This window comes from Siniperca chuatsi, linkage group LG20 (genome assembly GCF_020085105.1).
Source record: "Siniperca chuatsi isolate FFG_IHB_CAS linkage group LG20, ASM2008510v1, whole genome shotgun sequence".
NCBI lineage: Eukaryota > Metazoa > Chordata > Actinopteri > Centrarchiformes > Sinipercidae > Siniperca > Siniperca chuatsi.
Genome location: NC_058061.1, coordinates 11,966,879 through 11,982,361, shown reverse-complemented (window position 1 = coordinate 11,982,361; position 15,483 = coordinate 11,966,879). Strand labels below are relative to the sequence as shown.

Here is a 15,483-nt window from a genome sequence, read left to right as displayed (position 1 = left end):
TCCGCTTCCTGGGCACCATCATCACCCAAGACGTCAAGTCTCACCAAGAAAGCCCAGCAGAGGATGTACTTCCTGTGGCAGCTGAAGAAATTCGACCTGCCAAAGACAACGATGGTGCACCTCTACACCGCCATCAGTCCATCCTCACCTCCTCCATCACCATCTGGTACGCTGCTGCCACTCCCAAGGACAAGGGCAGACTGCAGCGTGTCATTTACTCCGCAGAAAAGGTGATTGGCTGCATTCTACCTTCCCTCCAGGACCTGTACACTTCCAGGACTCGAGGCGTGCAGGAAAGATTGTGGCTGACCCCTCCCACCCTGGACACCAACTGCTTCAGACACTTCCTTCTGGCAGGAGGCTGCGGTCCATCAGGACCAAAACCTCCCGCCACAAGTCAGAAGCTGTCTGCAGCTGACCTCATCAACAAGGCCCGGGGCCCCACTGACACGACTCTCCCCCCATAGTACTGTATACTCATACTGTAAACTTTTGCACATTCCCATGTAAATATTTTGCACATTCCTGCACAAACTGTAATTTAAATAAATAGTCATATTGTACATATTCTTTATTATTTTATTATATTCAATATTTTGTCAATTTTATATTTATGATTCTTGACCTGCAGTATTTGCTTTATATTTCTTATTTATTTCTACTATGTTCATTGTTTTGCACCAAAATACCAAAGCAAATTCCTTGTATGTGTAGACCTACATGGCAATAAAGCTGATTCTGATTCTTTCTAAAGTAACAGCCTTTACTCAGACATCTTCCTGTGCATTTGTTAAATAGAAGGACTAGAATAGAATGGGTTTCTCAGGTCCTGTAAGGTCATGCAGTTTGCACAAACCACTGCAACTGAAGACATTGTTGCATCAGCCAAAATAGTCTAACTTTTCAATGAAGTGCAAAATAATTTATTAACATCCACAGAGTGCCATCGACTGTTCTGAGGGTACGTGTGTGCATAGGTGTGTTTTATCAGGTTCATGGCTTTCCAAAGGCCTGTAGTGAGGAGGAACTATGGCAGTGTTTATTGGATTACAGTGTTCTTATCTCCTTTTTAATACATCTTTCCACTCTGTCTCTCAATCTTTAACTGTCTACAATTCACTCTGAATTACTGTCATCCCACTGCTGTGCTGCTGTACACATGAGCAGTAGAACTGCACTACTAAAGTGAAAATTACTGGCAATTTAAACATATGAGATAACTATTATCACACTGATTTTGTTTCACAGATGTTTTATCTTTGTGACAAACAAATAAACTTGTTGAAATGTGAATATTAGAGGTGGTGTCGAGGAGTCGGAGAGGACACCGAGCGAAAGAGGGAACGGCGGAGAGGAGCAAACGGACTGAGAGACACGAGGAGGAGGTGGCTGTTAGTGATGTTACAGCGAATGAGGATGACTGCCTCTAAAAATGATGCAACATCAGTTGTTTTGTAGCATTTTGGATTCATAAGACACACAGTGTCACCAAAAATGTCATTAAGATGTGGGTGGATGTAACACATCCGACGTGTATCAACAATATCACCAGGGAGAAATACAGTCAGAATGTAGAGTAAAAAAAGTTGTAAAATCTGTAACTTGAGCTTTTTAGCTCTGATTTTGTTTTAAAAAGTGAATTATAAATTGTTAATATTGATGATGCTTATATATCTTTTATACTGTCAAAGTCACCATGACATACTCCCACACACTCGGAGGTACATGCATAGTAAATGCATGCTTTAACAATATAAAGTGACCTGTTCATGAAGGTTTCTGACTCGTTATCTAACCAGCAAATCCTGAAGGACAAGCATCAGTGCTCTGAATGATCTAATGGGGGCAGGACACTGAGCTGGGGAGGAGCCAGCGCCGCCGCTCTCACTGTTAATACTAAACAGGAAAGGACAGGGTAGAGTGCTCTTTTACCACGGTACAAAGGACTGAGGACAAATGCCGCCACAGGCTTTTGAACCTTACAGAACATCACTCCTGGGGCATTTCAGCTGCCTGACATTTACAGATGGCAAAACACAAAACGCACCCACACGCTCATCGTGAAGTGTACAATGCAACTCCTCTACACTGTACCTTAATTTAATCTACACCTGCATGCATGAGTGCACACATCTGAACTTCAGGAGATCCCCCTCCGCTGTATCTTAATTTGATCTACACTTGAACCTTTGTCTGCGCTTGTGCACACACTGTGATTTAACAGGCAAAACACACACACACACACACACACACACACACACACACACACACACACACGAACCGTGCTATGAACCTATACAATGTCTTTCACACACATGCAGGCTGGAGCAAGCACACACACGTGTACGCTCTCAGAGCTACTCCCCTGTTACCTCCAGCACAACAAGAATCCTGAATAATGTATGCATCCGAATGAGCACTATAATAAGAAATATTTCCCTAACCGCTCTTGTTTGACTCATCACTGTAACGCAGCGTAGACCTCATCAATTGTTTTCAAAAACAATTCTATTCTGCACTGATGCACCCTTCACTTCATTACTGCAGCTATTATTCGGAGGTCCTAATGGCATCGGTGGTTGCGGTGCATGCATGTGTGAAAGCGTGCATGTGTGTATATTTGTGTACCCTGGTGTAGAGGTCTTTGTTTAAGGGTTACTGCTTGGGATGGTGTGAGTGAGTGGCTGACAGGGGCTGGGGAGACGCTGATTACATGTAATGAGATACCAGAAATTACATTACACTGTTAGTCAATACATACACAAACTAATTAGATTACACTTGGAGAAAAAAAGTGGTTACTTGATTAATCTAACATGTTTGAATGTGAAAATGCATTTTGATTTTTGAGATTAAAGTCACCACTGAAATAGTGATTGTTGATAATGACAACACTAATCTAATTACAGTCTGTAAATGGGACTGAATTAACAACATATTCTGGTGGTTTATGTTGTTGGCTATATTTAAAACTGATAATCAGTAATGGGCTGCAGGAACCGTCCCATAGCTGGCTCCAGAGCTGTAAGGGCACATGCTCCCTCTTAATTGCTGATGATGATTGGCCTGCTGGTGCCTGGCCTGTTCTGATGCCCCACTCTGATTGAGTCGTTTGTATCAACTGTTAGCCACCTGCTACCCGAGTGTTGCTCTGCATTGTACTGCAGTGTATTCCATCTGGCAGCAGAAATTAACGTGACATTTTGTCATTTGTGCAAAGTGTCATTTATTTACTGTCAAAGTCAACAGAAAGAATTGAGGGTTCTGAGCACTTCCCTATGTTTTCTTTGCTTTCAACTGCTCCGAACACAAAAGGTGCAACAGGTATTGATTCTTGTACACTTCATGATTTCTCTGAGGAAAAAAAACAATTTGCCAGATAGTGAGTGTTTTAGAACAGCAAATTCATGACACCTGAATACAGGTGGGATTACTACAGTTTATATCAACCATCTTTCAGAGTATCAATTATCAATCATCAATAAATTATATGAAAATGTTGCAGATTATGTCAAATGTATTTTAATGTCAATTTATATTTTCTAATCACAGACAATTTTCTTCTGCACACCAGCTAATACAAACACATGGTTTACATACAGCGCATGATGCCGCTAACATGTGTGTCCATGTGTGACCATGTGTAAATTGTGTGTATGTTTTCCATGTGAGACATGTACATGTGCAGGCTGTGAAAACAAGCTTCCCCGTGGACAATAAAGGCTATCTATCTTGTCGGCTTAACAATTTGAACAGCGTTGGAAAAACAGTTATTTTTCACATTTACTAGTTACTTTACTTCATTACCTATCTTACATAGTAACTAGTTATTATAAGTTGGCCTACTCCTTATCAAAATTCATTTTAAAAGGACATTCAAGTTGGGTATTTACAAAATATTATTTAAAGTGATTATAAAAACAGGATATAGAGTCACAACTTTGTTTGAGATTTAAGCCCAAAAGGTTAAAAGGTACCCGGTGAAGTTTTTGACCACTAGTAGTGCTATGGAGTAAAGTTTTTATGAGTGGGTCCCTGATTTGTTTTGCACGAGCACGAGGGCGACACAATTCACATCCTGCCGTTGGTTTCACACCATTCCACCACAGTGTAGCTGTACAACCAGAAAAGCAAAGAAAGAACACTAGCTAGTAAAATTGGACATAAACAATGCAAAATTTAAAATATTTAAAACAATAAACTTGACATAAGGAAGAAATGCATTCAACAGGTTTGTTAGACCTCAAGGATACACACAATATGTTTTGGTTAGAAACAGAGAATGTAAAAAGAACTTCTGTTTGTAAGAAAACTCCACAGGGTACCTTTAATGGTGTCATGACTACTGTATGTGACTTGCTGACTAAAATCTTGACACTGTATTCCGCAAGAAGATGCCTCAATTGAATCTGTGTGACACAGCTAAAATCTGACTAAACTTTAAATGATATTTAATTTAAATATGGTGTGAAAATGTGCAACGGAACAAGTACAGATGACAAAACTTGAGCTCAGGCAAAGTGAATATGTGATTTTGATCCAAGCATACACTGTGAGCACATGTGATTTAAGAGACAAAGAGAGAGAGAGAGGGAAAACTCATGGCATGGTGTGTGGGTGTCTATGTGCACTCATGTTTGCCTGTGACCCCTCTGTAACTCTTACTGCATTAGGGGTATTAAAAACATCAGTGTTCATTCTGCTTACAACTGGGAAAGCAGCCAGCTAAGTGGAGATCGTCCTCCTACACCCGGGGAATCCACCGCGTCAGCAGAAATCATGCTGGAGGCGGAGTTTCTGGCCAATAATGCCAACTGATGGCTCTCTGTTTTTACACCAATCCTTACAACATCCAAGCCTCCACATGAGTGATAAGTGATAAGAAATCTATGCTCATGACCGCATCATGAATATTATGAATCACTTTAATGGTCATTTCAGTTATTTTAATTGCAAATTTACTTTGGCTGTTGTGTTTTCTATATGAACTGTGACATCACAGTCTATGAATCCCATTATATGATTAAAACAAAAGGGGTAACTGAAGGTCAAACTATGTCATGTTTCAAAATCAAATCAAGTTGCTTATTTTTTTATTTTTTTGTGTCTTTCTGACTTATCCATGACAGCACTCCAATACCAAAGAAATTAATTGAAATGGATTCCTTATGTAAAAAGTTACCATTTGGTAGAAAAAAAAAGAAAAAAAAATAGATCTCTTCCTTGGGTCTCCTACAATCCAATTGTTCTACTCCAACTTTCATGAATCTGTATTTATCCTCATTTTAAAATCTCCAGGGTGAGGTTTAACTCAGTGTTTTTGTGTCCATAAAGACAGATATGATAGACAGATAAATATGTTGGAATCACAGAACCAATTTTCAGGGTTTTTTCATAACACCATCCCATATGTATCTGTCCCACTTGTCAAAATGGGTTCCCCTTTCAATAGCCCTGAGCATTTCATCAGGGCTCCATCCCAAGTAATTACTGGCCCAGTGACAGGCTGCCCAGACACTCACTTTTGATTTACATAACCATAAGTCAGTAAATTTCAGTTGGAACATTGACGGCATATCACTCGTTTGACTTCTTTATTGCAGATTTGAACTTTTGGAAACAGGGTCTAAATTTACTGAACTGACCATGACATAATGTGGTACTAATAAAAAGCTATACAATGAAATGCTGGAAAATGCAACCATTTAAATACTACAACTCTGAAAGGTAGTTCTGTTTTTTGTTTGTGTGTGTGTGTGTGTGTGTGTGTGTGTGTGTGTGTGTGTGTGTGTGTGTGTGTGTGTAAGCATGTGTTTGGAGTACTCACAGCTGGCACTGGTCTCCTTTGATCCCCTTGGTGGTACAGAAGCACTTGCCAGTTAACACCTGGCACACACTTGCATGGCCATTACACTTACAGGCTGTAAGGGGAAACAAAACACAGATGGAAAAGATGATGGGGGTGGGGTGGAGTGAGAGAGAGAGAGTGTGTAGCAAAGAGAGAACAGAGGGAACAGAGACATTGATTAGCATTAAATAAAGCTGAAAAGGTGGATAATGTGAAGGTTTGGTTTGTATGTGCTTGCGTACATGTTCAGTTAGGGATTTTCAACGTCACTTTAAACCTTTGAGTTCAGGATCTACTGAGGGCACAATAAAGCCAACAATTCCCACAATCTGTGTCAGTTTTTCCCCACTTTTAAACATTAGGCTAGCAGTTTCCTATTGCTTACAGTGTCTGTGCTAAGCTAAGCTATCAACATCGCTTTTGCTTTACCGAACACGCAGAGATGAAATTGATATTGCTGTGTACAAGTGTATTTCCCAAAAGATTGGCTGAACTTCAAAGATCTGATACATGATGGAGAAAAATATGCCCCCCCCCAGTTAGGACACCACAATACCCGCGAGGCGTGTGTGTGTGTGTGTGTGTGTGTGTGTGTGTGTGTGTGTGGAATACAAACAGTGCAGCAATAGATGTGTCCTTAAGTGCTTCTAGTGTGGTGGCCTCTCAGGTTTGCATTTGCAGGACAAAAAAATTGACTTGTTCCTTTCAGTTGACTAAGTTTTAAAACACTGAGAGTGTATTACAGAAGGGTCAGTGGACACAGTTTCCCCTCCCAATGTTAAACCTTCTTCTTAGCACAAGATGGTACATATGAATACTTCAGCTGAGTCTGTCTTAGCACTTTCTCCTACACGTCTTGTTATTGACAGCTGGTGATACAGGGATTTAACTGTGCTGTGTGCAAGTCACACTGGATAGGAGGCTTTGCTAAATGCCAACTGTAAGTAAAACAAATGTTGAATATGCAATGCATCCCCTGTCTTCACATGAAAGCATGCATCTACTGTATCTGTATGTAGTAATGGCCCATAATGATTTTGAGTCATTTTGTCCTCGGGCTCCGAAAGAATAAGAAGTGTATTCCCTTCACAAATGTTCACCTGTGTAGTTTCACTTTACAGATTACAGCTATAGCCTATGCATAACACGGTATCTGAGACCGCAAAGCTCCCAGGTGTGTGTGTGTGTGTGTGTGTGTGTGTGTGGCCCGCATGTCTGGCAATTCAAACAATAGCCTCTATGTAATTTCTCAGGAATGCTATATTCATGTCTCATAAGGGACAAGTGTGGGTAAATCTCCTCTTGACAAGGAAGCACTACAACCAGTCTTCAGTCAACCTCCAATTTATTTCACAAAAAGACATTAGAGAGACTGTTATAAAATACACAGTCATTTTATATTTGGTTAACTGGCCAATCCCATGCTAACAATCTAATGTTTACACCCATTCTCCACATTAAATTCAGCAAGCATTATGTGCTTCTGCTTTGGAAACAAGAATGCTGTATAAATTATGGATTGCAGTCACTCAAGAAAATGTATTCTGCATTGAGCAGGAGACACATAATAAATCTGCATCATGTGCTATTCAAATACTGAATCAAAACAGTTTTATACCCAGAGAGAAAAACCTGAATACCACACCCTGAAAATTAGTAAATCAATGAAATCATTGCAGATATATTTATTGGAATTCATATCGTGCCTTTATAATGTCAATGTTTCACAAGGCTAAACAGCCTTCTATGTGTGTGTCTGTGTGTATAACCCAAAATCAAGATGCATGATGTATACGCATTTCTATTTTAAACAAAGCAGGTTTCAGTGTGCAGAAAACCACAGTAACACAAGAAGTCAGTATCTGACCTTCAGCTTCACCTGCAGTTCCCACAGTGCACCACATCTGCCCTACACTCACGCCAACGTCAGGAAAACAGTTTATCTTGACATTTCATGTCTTTAGTGAGAGTGGTATTTCAACTGAGTTGCCACAACAAAAATAAACCAACAGAGACCAGATGTATACTTTGCCTTTAGTTGTTTTTCTGTTAACACTTTATGAAACCAACATATGGAGTAATATTTTCATTAATCAAACAGAACAGGCAAATTGTCACCAATTCTAATCAATACACAATAGTGACCTCTGTTGGTTATGATGCTGTATTACTGTATGTTTATCACCGAACATACCAATTAGGATTCAATTAAGTAGATGATATTCCTCTAAAAGTGTAATTATCATTCACACACAGCAGGTCTAGTCAAAATAAAATAAAATACAATAGAGAATGTAATTTGTGTTGTATTTGTTTAAAATCGTAATGTTGATCTGTTGTTAACTGAAATGAAATGTATACAGATGATTGAGAAAAGATTAAGGGGGTTAGGGTTAAACTACATGAGTTGACTGCATCACCAAAATGATAATAAGTAAATCGATTAAGTCTTACGTGTGCAGAATAACTAATTTCTGTGGCGATGCGGCACTCACCCTGGCATTTGCCACCGTTGGTCGGGTCTCCATGGTAACCAGGCATGCAGGTCTGGCAGTGAGGACCAGTGGTAAGGTTACGGCACTGTTCGCACACACTGCCGTTCACACACGTGCTGTGGCCATTACACTGGCATGCTGCGAGAGAAACAGAGAAAGGTTATGGATTAATGCAACTGCAGGCTCGGAGTAAACTTCACTGCTTTAACTGCCTTTCGATATTTAGGGAATAAGTGAATATGAAATTTCAGATCTTAACACATTGAGCAACTCATGGCTACCACAGGTACTGTATCCTTATTGTGGGTTATACTGGGGGGGGAAGCAAGCTAACACAAGGTGGAACTCACCTGGATTTTTATTTTTAATGATTTGGGCCAAGAAGGGTGAATTTCTACTAACTTGCAGTCACAACTCACAATCTCCATCTGTCTGCAAGTCACATATGACCCTGTTTTACAGAGTACTTTTTTAATAGCTTGTGTTTAAGTCACAGTCATTTTGATCATCCTCCCTGTAGCTAATAAACAGCTAGGATTTGACACCAGAAACAACAAAACCTACACCTAGGGTTGTTGTTATTGCTTCCTTCAAAAGCAACAGACCCACTAGAGCTGACAGTAGCTTGAGTCTGCCATGTCATATTAATTATTATTTAATCAGACGTGTCTTCTAATGTTTTTTAAATTGCTGCAACTCTTAATGACACTCCATCTAAGTGTCCTATTGCAAATACAAATTATACATCAAATGGAAATAAAGATAAAAATAAGAAGTGTTTATTTTATGTTAGACTGATTTGTAAGTTAACCTTAGTTGTATTGATTTTTTACCCGCAGAAAGTATGGTTTGTTATAATTAATTCCACCTTTGAGGTTATTTATACCATTCCACCTCTACCACTGAAATCTGCACGATGGTAGGGCAGCCACTATAATTCAGTGCTTTAATAATGCACTCCTACCCTGGTCACTGCCTTTTGCATCTTTAAAAATGTATTTTCTACAATTTAAGTGAAGATGTGCAACAATATGACATCACAGATTTTAGAACATAAAATGTCCACAAGTAAAAACAACAGTATCTGAGAGGAAAAAGAGATTAACATTTCAAAAAGACAAAATAAATAAATCAGTGCCACTGAGCTTTAGACCTACAGGTTTAAATTCATACTAAGGCAAAATATAACAAGTACATGTAATGTTAACACATTATTGATACCACTGAGCACGCCTACTGTAGCGGCGAGTATATTATCATCTTACATTACGTGGTTATATGGGCTGGGGCATGATGAAAGCATTAAATGGCATACTAGCATAAGGTTGCATGGAGTCAGCAGGGAGGGATTAGTTGCATAGGGAAGCTGTAACAGGAATCCTTGATAAGAACATCTTTTTAAATTTAAGACGTGACAGTCGATAAGTAATAACAACCTCACAAGAAGATACACTTATACACATGATCTGTAATTTCAGTTAGACAGACGGGAAGTGGATCCCTTACCAGGGCAGTGAATGAAGGCCCACTCATAGCCCTTGTCTTTGGGGCAGCTGCTTGGCTCCAGGCTCATGTCCTGGGACAGGCCCTGCAGGCCCTGCTTCGCTGGTCTCTTCATTGGCCCTCGGTAGGAGCCCTCCATGCACAGGCCCTTCCCTGTGCTGCTGGGATCTCCACACCAGCCGCACTCAGGCTGCTCCAAGCATTGGGAACATGTCCGCAGGCCTGAACAGTTCTGGGCTAAAAGAAGAGAAGAAGGGTGAGGGACTTGTGTTGTATTTCTTACCAGTATCATATTGGATATTACTGTTGCTCTCCTTTGGCCTATTTCAAAATGAATCTACCTTGACTACTTTGTTTATATTCGTTTGTTAGCCACATTTATTTTCATTTTAACATTAATTTACCAGGGCATTAACCTTGAAACAAACAGCAGCATGCAAAATGTAAGCAACTGCAAAGCACTAAAAACAACGAGGCCCATTGTTGCAGCAAACAAAATCCTTAAGGATGTTGCTTTAAAGATTTTGTTTTTTAGGATTTCAGCCTTTTTAACAGACAACTTCAGTAATTTCTTAGCCTTTAGCAGGACGTGCAGATTAAGGGGCATTAATGTGCTTTGGTTATCTAGTGAACTGCCAGGACAACAGATTTGAGAGCAGATAAGAAGATAAGATGCAAGTGTTGAGCATTAAACAGTTGATTGAGGGGGGGAAAGCCATAGAACGAGACAGAAAATGTGTCAGCAAACCAGGGCCAGCGAAAAGTTTGTGAATTCAATGAAAGGCTTAAATGTGATGTGTGAAGTGGCACCTCACTCTAAACTCAGAAACCCAAGGGAGCGAGGGAGCATTGCTGTTTTGTCAGTTGGGGGACGAACTTTCAGGCCACTAAATTGCTTGACAAGTTTCAGCGTCACCACTTGCCTGCCAGACAGACACTTCAAGGGGGAAAATGCCACTGCTGCTTTAAGGAGACAAACACTGAGTGCTTTTACCTCAGTTTATGTCAAACAAATCTTCAGCTATTCTGCTAATGGATGTGAAACCATGACAACGCAAGAGCAATCAGTACAAAGTTAAGGCCATTTAAGTGTGTTTTGACGACAGGACGTAAGTGGCAGATTTCTCAGGAACATAACATACCGAGAAAAGAAGCAGCTGGATGAAGACAAAAGCATGTTGAAATACAAAATGTGCCATAAAAACAAAATTTGCATGGATTTTGACAGATAAATCAATGTGTGCGAACATGAACATCTAAATCTGATGCCTGGAGCTGTTACGTAAATGGGATGGTGATTATTATGACAGGGTCTGTACAGCAAAACAAGCCTCGCTTCTTTTAGTGTTAACAGTTTTTACCAGCTGAGTAAATATAACCTGTATTCCTGACCCAGATTCTCTTGACAACACTGTCAAGTCTGAATATATTTATAAAAGCCTCATCAAAATGTGACATTTGAGGTCAAACACTAGTAGATCAGATTTTATAAGATCAGTTTATTGTACATCCACTTTGCTGTTTAATGTCTCCTGTGGTTACATTTACTTCATCTGCAGGCTGTTTCACTGCTTACAAAGAGTTCTTGCTGGATTTCACAACAGAGACTACAAAGATTATTGATGAAAATAACAGCCTCACCACTTCAATGTCTGGTTTTGCATTTCTGAGAGCAATGTGAGCTAAATCAGATTTTTCTGTGTCTTGACATGTCTTTTAATGCACCCTGAAATCAACAGATGACAAATGTTGCTTGAAATCAACAAGTATCCCTACAAGGATATGGACATGTAAATCCATATGTAAACAATTTAACATCTTCAAATGCAGCCTTACTGCTTTAACTCTATCCTAACTGCTCTCCTCAACTTGTTTGGCTAGTATTGCAGAGGACGCAGACAGGCCAGGGCCTCTTGAAATGTGATGAAATCTAGTTTGGTCTGGTTTTTAAAGACCAAAGCACACTTGTAAATATCGTGACAGCAGAGATACAGAATGATTATTTTCCAGTGCTTGCTAATAGCTTCATCTGCTATAAAACCACCATAAAAAATGCCCTCATTTTAACAGCTGTCTCTAGGCTAGGGTTGCAACTAATGACTATTTTCATAAACAGTTAATCTGCAGATTATTTTCTCAATTGACTGATTAATCATTTTTTTCCTATAAAATGACAGAAAATTGTCCAAATGCCCAAAAAATGCCCATTATTATTATTGCTTATTTTGTCCCACCAACAGAAACATAATTAATAAGTGAATTATATATTACCAAAAGCAATAAAACCTCACATTTTAAAAAAACTGGAGCTGGCAAATGTTTGAGAAATTTTCTTGAAAAATGACTGAAACAATAAATTTTAATTATTTCAGCTCTCCTCACCTACTGTGCACCCACAGCTACAGCATAACTGCTGGAACTAAAACAGCAGAGTTCATGTCGGGAGCACACAGGCCTGTCCTGATCAAATCAAGGACCGAGGAAAATACTATGAGGGAAAAAGGTTTCATGTTTAAAATTATGTCTGAACTAAATGCAGCTTCAGGGAATTCGCTTTTTCTGACCCATCTTGATGAAACAGAGAGTGTTGGTACAGATGTGATGTTGATGTGTTTGGTCTGGTAAGATGTGGCTACACAGAAGCTGAAGAGGCATTTTGGATTACTATATGATACTATATTAAAAATCACTAGAACTGCTGTTGAAGGCCATAAATAAGGAATTATTTCCTGTAGCAAAGCAACAAACTACTACTAACTATTAGCAACTCAAAAATAATAACTACTTATCCAGCATCAGATCAGAAGAATTTGACTTTTCTCTACTGAGAGCAACAAACACATCACAGTCTGCCCTTTTAAAGTCCCCCTGCAGGCAATGACACTACAGAATACTTTATCCTAGGTCTACAGTTTTATGTTCATTTATGCAATGTACTCAGCACAAAGCACTCTTCTCTATGTACTGAAAATGAGGAGGAAGGAAGTAGGTGACATAATTCAAGTCTTAACTGGTGACTGAAGCTTTGGGAGTGAATGTGAAGGAGCAAAGTCAAACATAAACAGAAAGAGCAGAAAACACGGAGAGAATTTATAGGATACCCTTCTCTGTCCTTCACGCCCAAAGGGACAAATTCCTCAAGACAAATATCCACAGTGTACAGAAACGTCTCTGGGTTAACTAACACCACAAATGATATTGAGGCTATACCCTTCAGCTCTCTAAATGTGTTACTCACTAAACTGATCTGAGATGTTTTTACAATCTGACACAACTATGGGTATAATTCATACATTACGCCGCACCGACCTCAACAACTACACTGACCTTCAGGTGAGGGAGCTCTCTGATCAACTTAGAAATGTGAAGTAAAAATAATGTTAACAGTTTTACCCCTCAGTGTGTCCAGTACTTATTTAATTTACATGATTATAAATAAGAATAACAAAAAAAGTAGATTTGTTTTGTTGTTCCAAAATATTGGGTTACTCGTGTTATTTAGTTATCCCCAAATGTGCTTTTATGTACTAGTATGTACTCTAGAAAACATGTACAGGACATTTTTTAATAATAATTTAATTTCATTCTCTAAAGCACAAAAAGATGACATGGACATACATAGATTGTTTTAAGTATTTTCTGTAGTACAGTCTCTTTGGAGCATCAACCATTCAGAGTTATTTTCCACTGTGCTTCTTGTCTTGAGTGCAGCAAACACTATTTTCTTTTTTTTATTATTACTTTAATTTTTATTGCATTTTCAGCTCTGGTCAGAACATCATGAGCATCCATACAACACGCTAAACAATACAACACTGAACAAATACAACAAAGCAAACACTATTTTCAAATAGAATGGCATATTACTGAGTATTTCAATAAGTGGGTGTACATTTGTAAAACACATTTATAGAATCTTTGGTATTTATTGTTTACTAATAGTACTAATGTTATGGAAAATTGGTTAGTGCAACAGATGCCAAGTTCACTGAACTTTGATATAATTACCAGAATAACCACTAAGGGGGCATATTTCACAGTAAGTTGGTCATAAGATTTATTTAGCTAAGGCACTGCCTGAAAAGAGAGCACTTTCATTCTGTTAAATTCTAACAATTCATTCAAGGAGGGCTATTTTTTGCAGCACAGGGGTTCATCACTGAATTGCACTGCGACAACACCTTAGTGGTTCAAATATGCCAGAACATCTCAGGTGATTCTATTCCTATTCATATTACCATATGTGCGGCTATTCCCATTATGCCATCTTCTCATTCACAGAGTGAAGTTATTTGTAGGCATCTGTAGGTCTTTAAACCACTTACAGTAAAGCAAGCTAATGGTAAAGAGTCCATCCGCAGCATGGTCAACAGGGAAATCTAACAGTTGGGGCGGCTATATGCAAGAGTAATTGGCCATTACAAACCAAACGGCTTCCAAAGCCAATCACAGGAAACTAATACCATTTTCCCTCTGACACAAACACCTTCCACTTTAAGTTGTTTTCCTCCCTTAACCTCCTTTCTCTCAGTGATGAATATTGACTCCTTACAGAAGACAATCTGGGAAACCTTATTGCTGGCCACCTTAATGCCAAAGAAGCCTCATCTAGATTAAGTTCAGTAAAAGACACTTACCGACACAATCTCCAGTCTGCCACTCCAGACACTGGCCATAGGGAAAAGAGATGACATAGGCAGTCGAGTCGACACAGCGCTGTGCACTGCCGCACCACATACACTCCATGGCCTGGCTGGTACAGTTGGCACAGGTGGTGTGCAGTGAGCAAGGCTTCTTACAGGATGGACGGGTACTCTGATTGGGGTTTCCTGGACAGGATAGGACACGGCAGAAGGAAAGGATAATGAGTATTTTTAAAATCAGACAGTAATTCCTGTGTAATGTTAACATTTTTCCAAACAGATAACATTCATGTAGTATAATGCATGCGTGCGTCTCTCACCAGTAGCTTTTTCACAGATGAGGCCATGGGCAGTGGCAGTGCATGGATTGGCCCTAAGACCTGACACCTGAGGCTCCTCCAGGTAGGCACAGAAACCAGAGTCACTGGGCTCACCGGGCAGCCAGCGCAGGCTGCTGTTAGTGAAGGGGGACATGTCCTCCCAACCCCAGTATGACACGTTGATTTTCCTCAGGCCCACCCAGGGAGACAGCCGCTGTGGAGACACAGCAAAAGGCTTACAAAAGGCCTGAAAAGCCACTGGGTATTCAAATGTAAGATCAAATTTCATGCTCTTTAAGAAATAAATGGCTACTGCATTTACACCTGGGAACCAAGAATGTCATTAAATGTCTACTGAAAATAATTTCACAGATATGATGACTTACTTGCCTTCAGGATTCAACTTTTAATGTAATGGGAAATGGCATGTCAAGCTTCTGTTTGGAACAAACAGGCGAGTTTCAACCCAGCAGACTGACAACAATTGATATCCTCATGAATGCAGCAGGCATGACCAAACTAAAATCATCAGTAGGCTCTGCAATTTTCTTTCAGTGCAAGAACGATGTGTAGCTGTGGCGAGATTAAAAGGTGAGCCCAAAAGTGCATTTTAACATTTCCATTAAAGATGAAGAGGCTCGAATTATGATGTTGTTAGGACAACAAATCATAAT

At 39.5% G+C, this 15,483-nt stretch overlaps 1 protein-coding gene across 3 annotated transcripts in view; it reads right to left on the bottom strand.

Annotated features, from left to right (window-relative positions):
• Positions 1 to 15,483, bottom strand: part of atrnl1b (attractin-like 1b) — a 69,679-nt gene that overhangs the window by 38,640 nt on the left and 15,556 nt on the right. For 2 of the 3 annotated variants that reach the window (XR_006375868.1, XM_044177704.1), the window contains exons 16-20: positions 14,810 to 15,023; positions 14,484 to 14,675; positions 9,850 to 10,083; positions 8,344 to 8,481; positions 5,828 to 5,921 (exon numbers count right to left, since the gene is read on the bottom strand). Coding sequence is in view for 2 of the 3 variants with exons in the window: in XM_044177704.1 (XP_044033639.1) it covers positions 5,828 to 5,921; positions 8,344 to 8,481; positions 9,850 to 10,083; positions 14,484 to 14,675; positions 14,810 to 15,023 (872 nt within the window). In the remaining variant the exon portion in view is untranslated. Of the gene's footprint in view, positions 1 to 3,502; positions 4,115 to 5,827; positions 5,922 to 8,343; positions 8,482 to 9,849; positions 10,084 to 14,483; positions 14,676 to 14,809; positions 15,024 to 15,483 lie in introns of those variants that run through there. The other variant, XM_044177705.1, reaches the window with a different exon arrangement.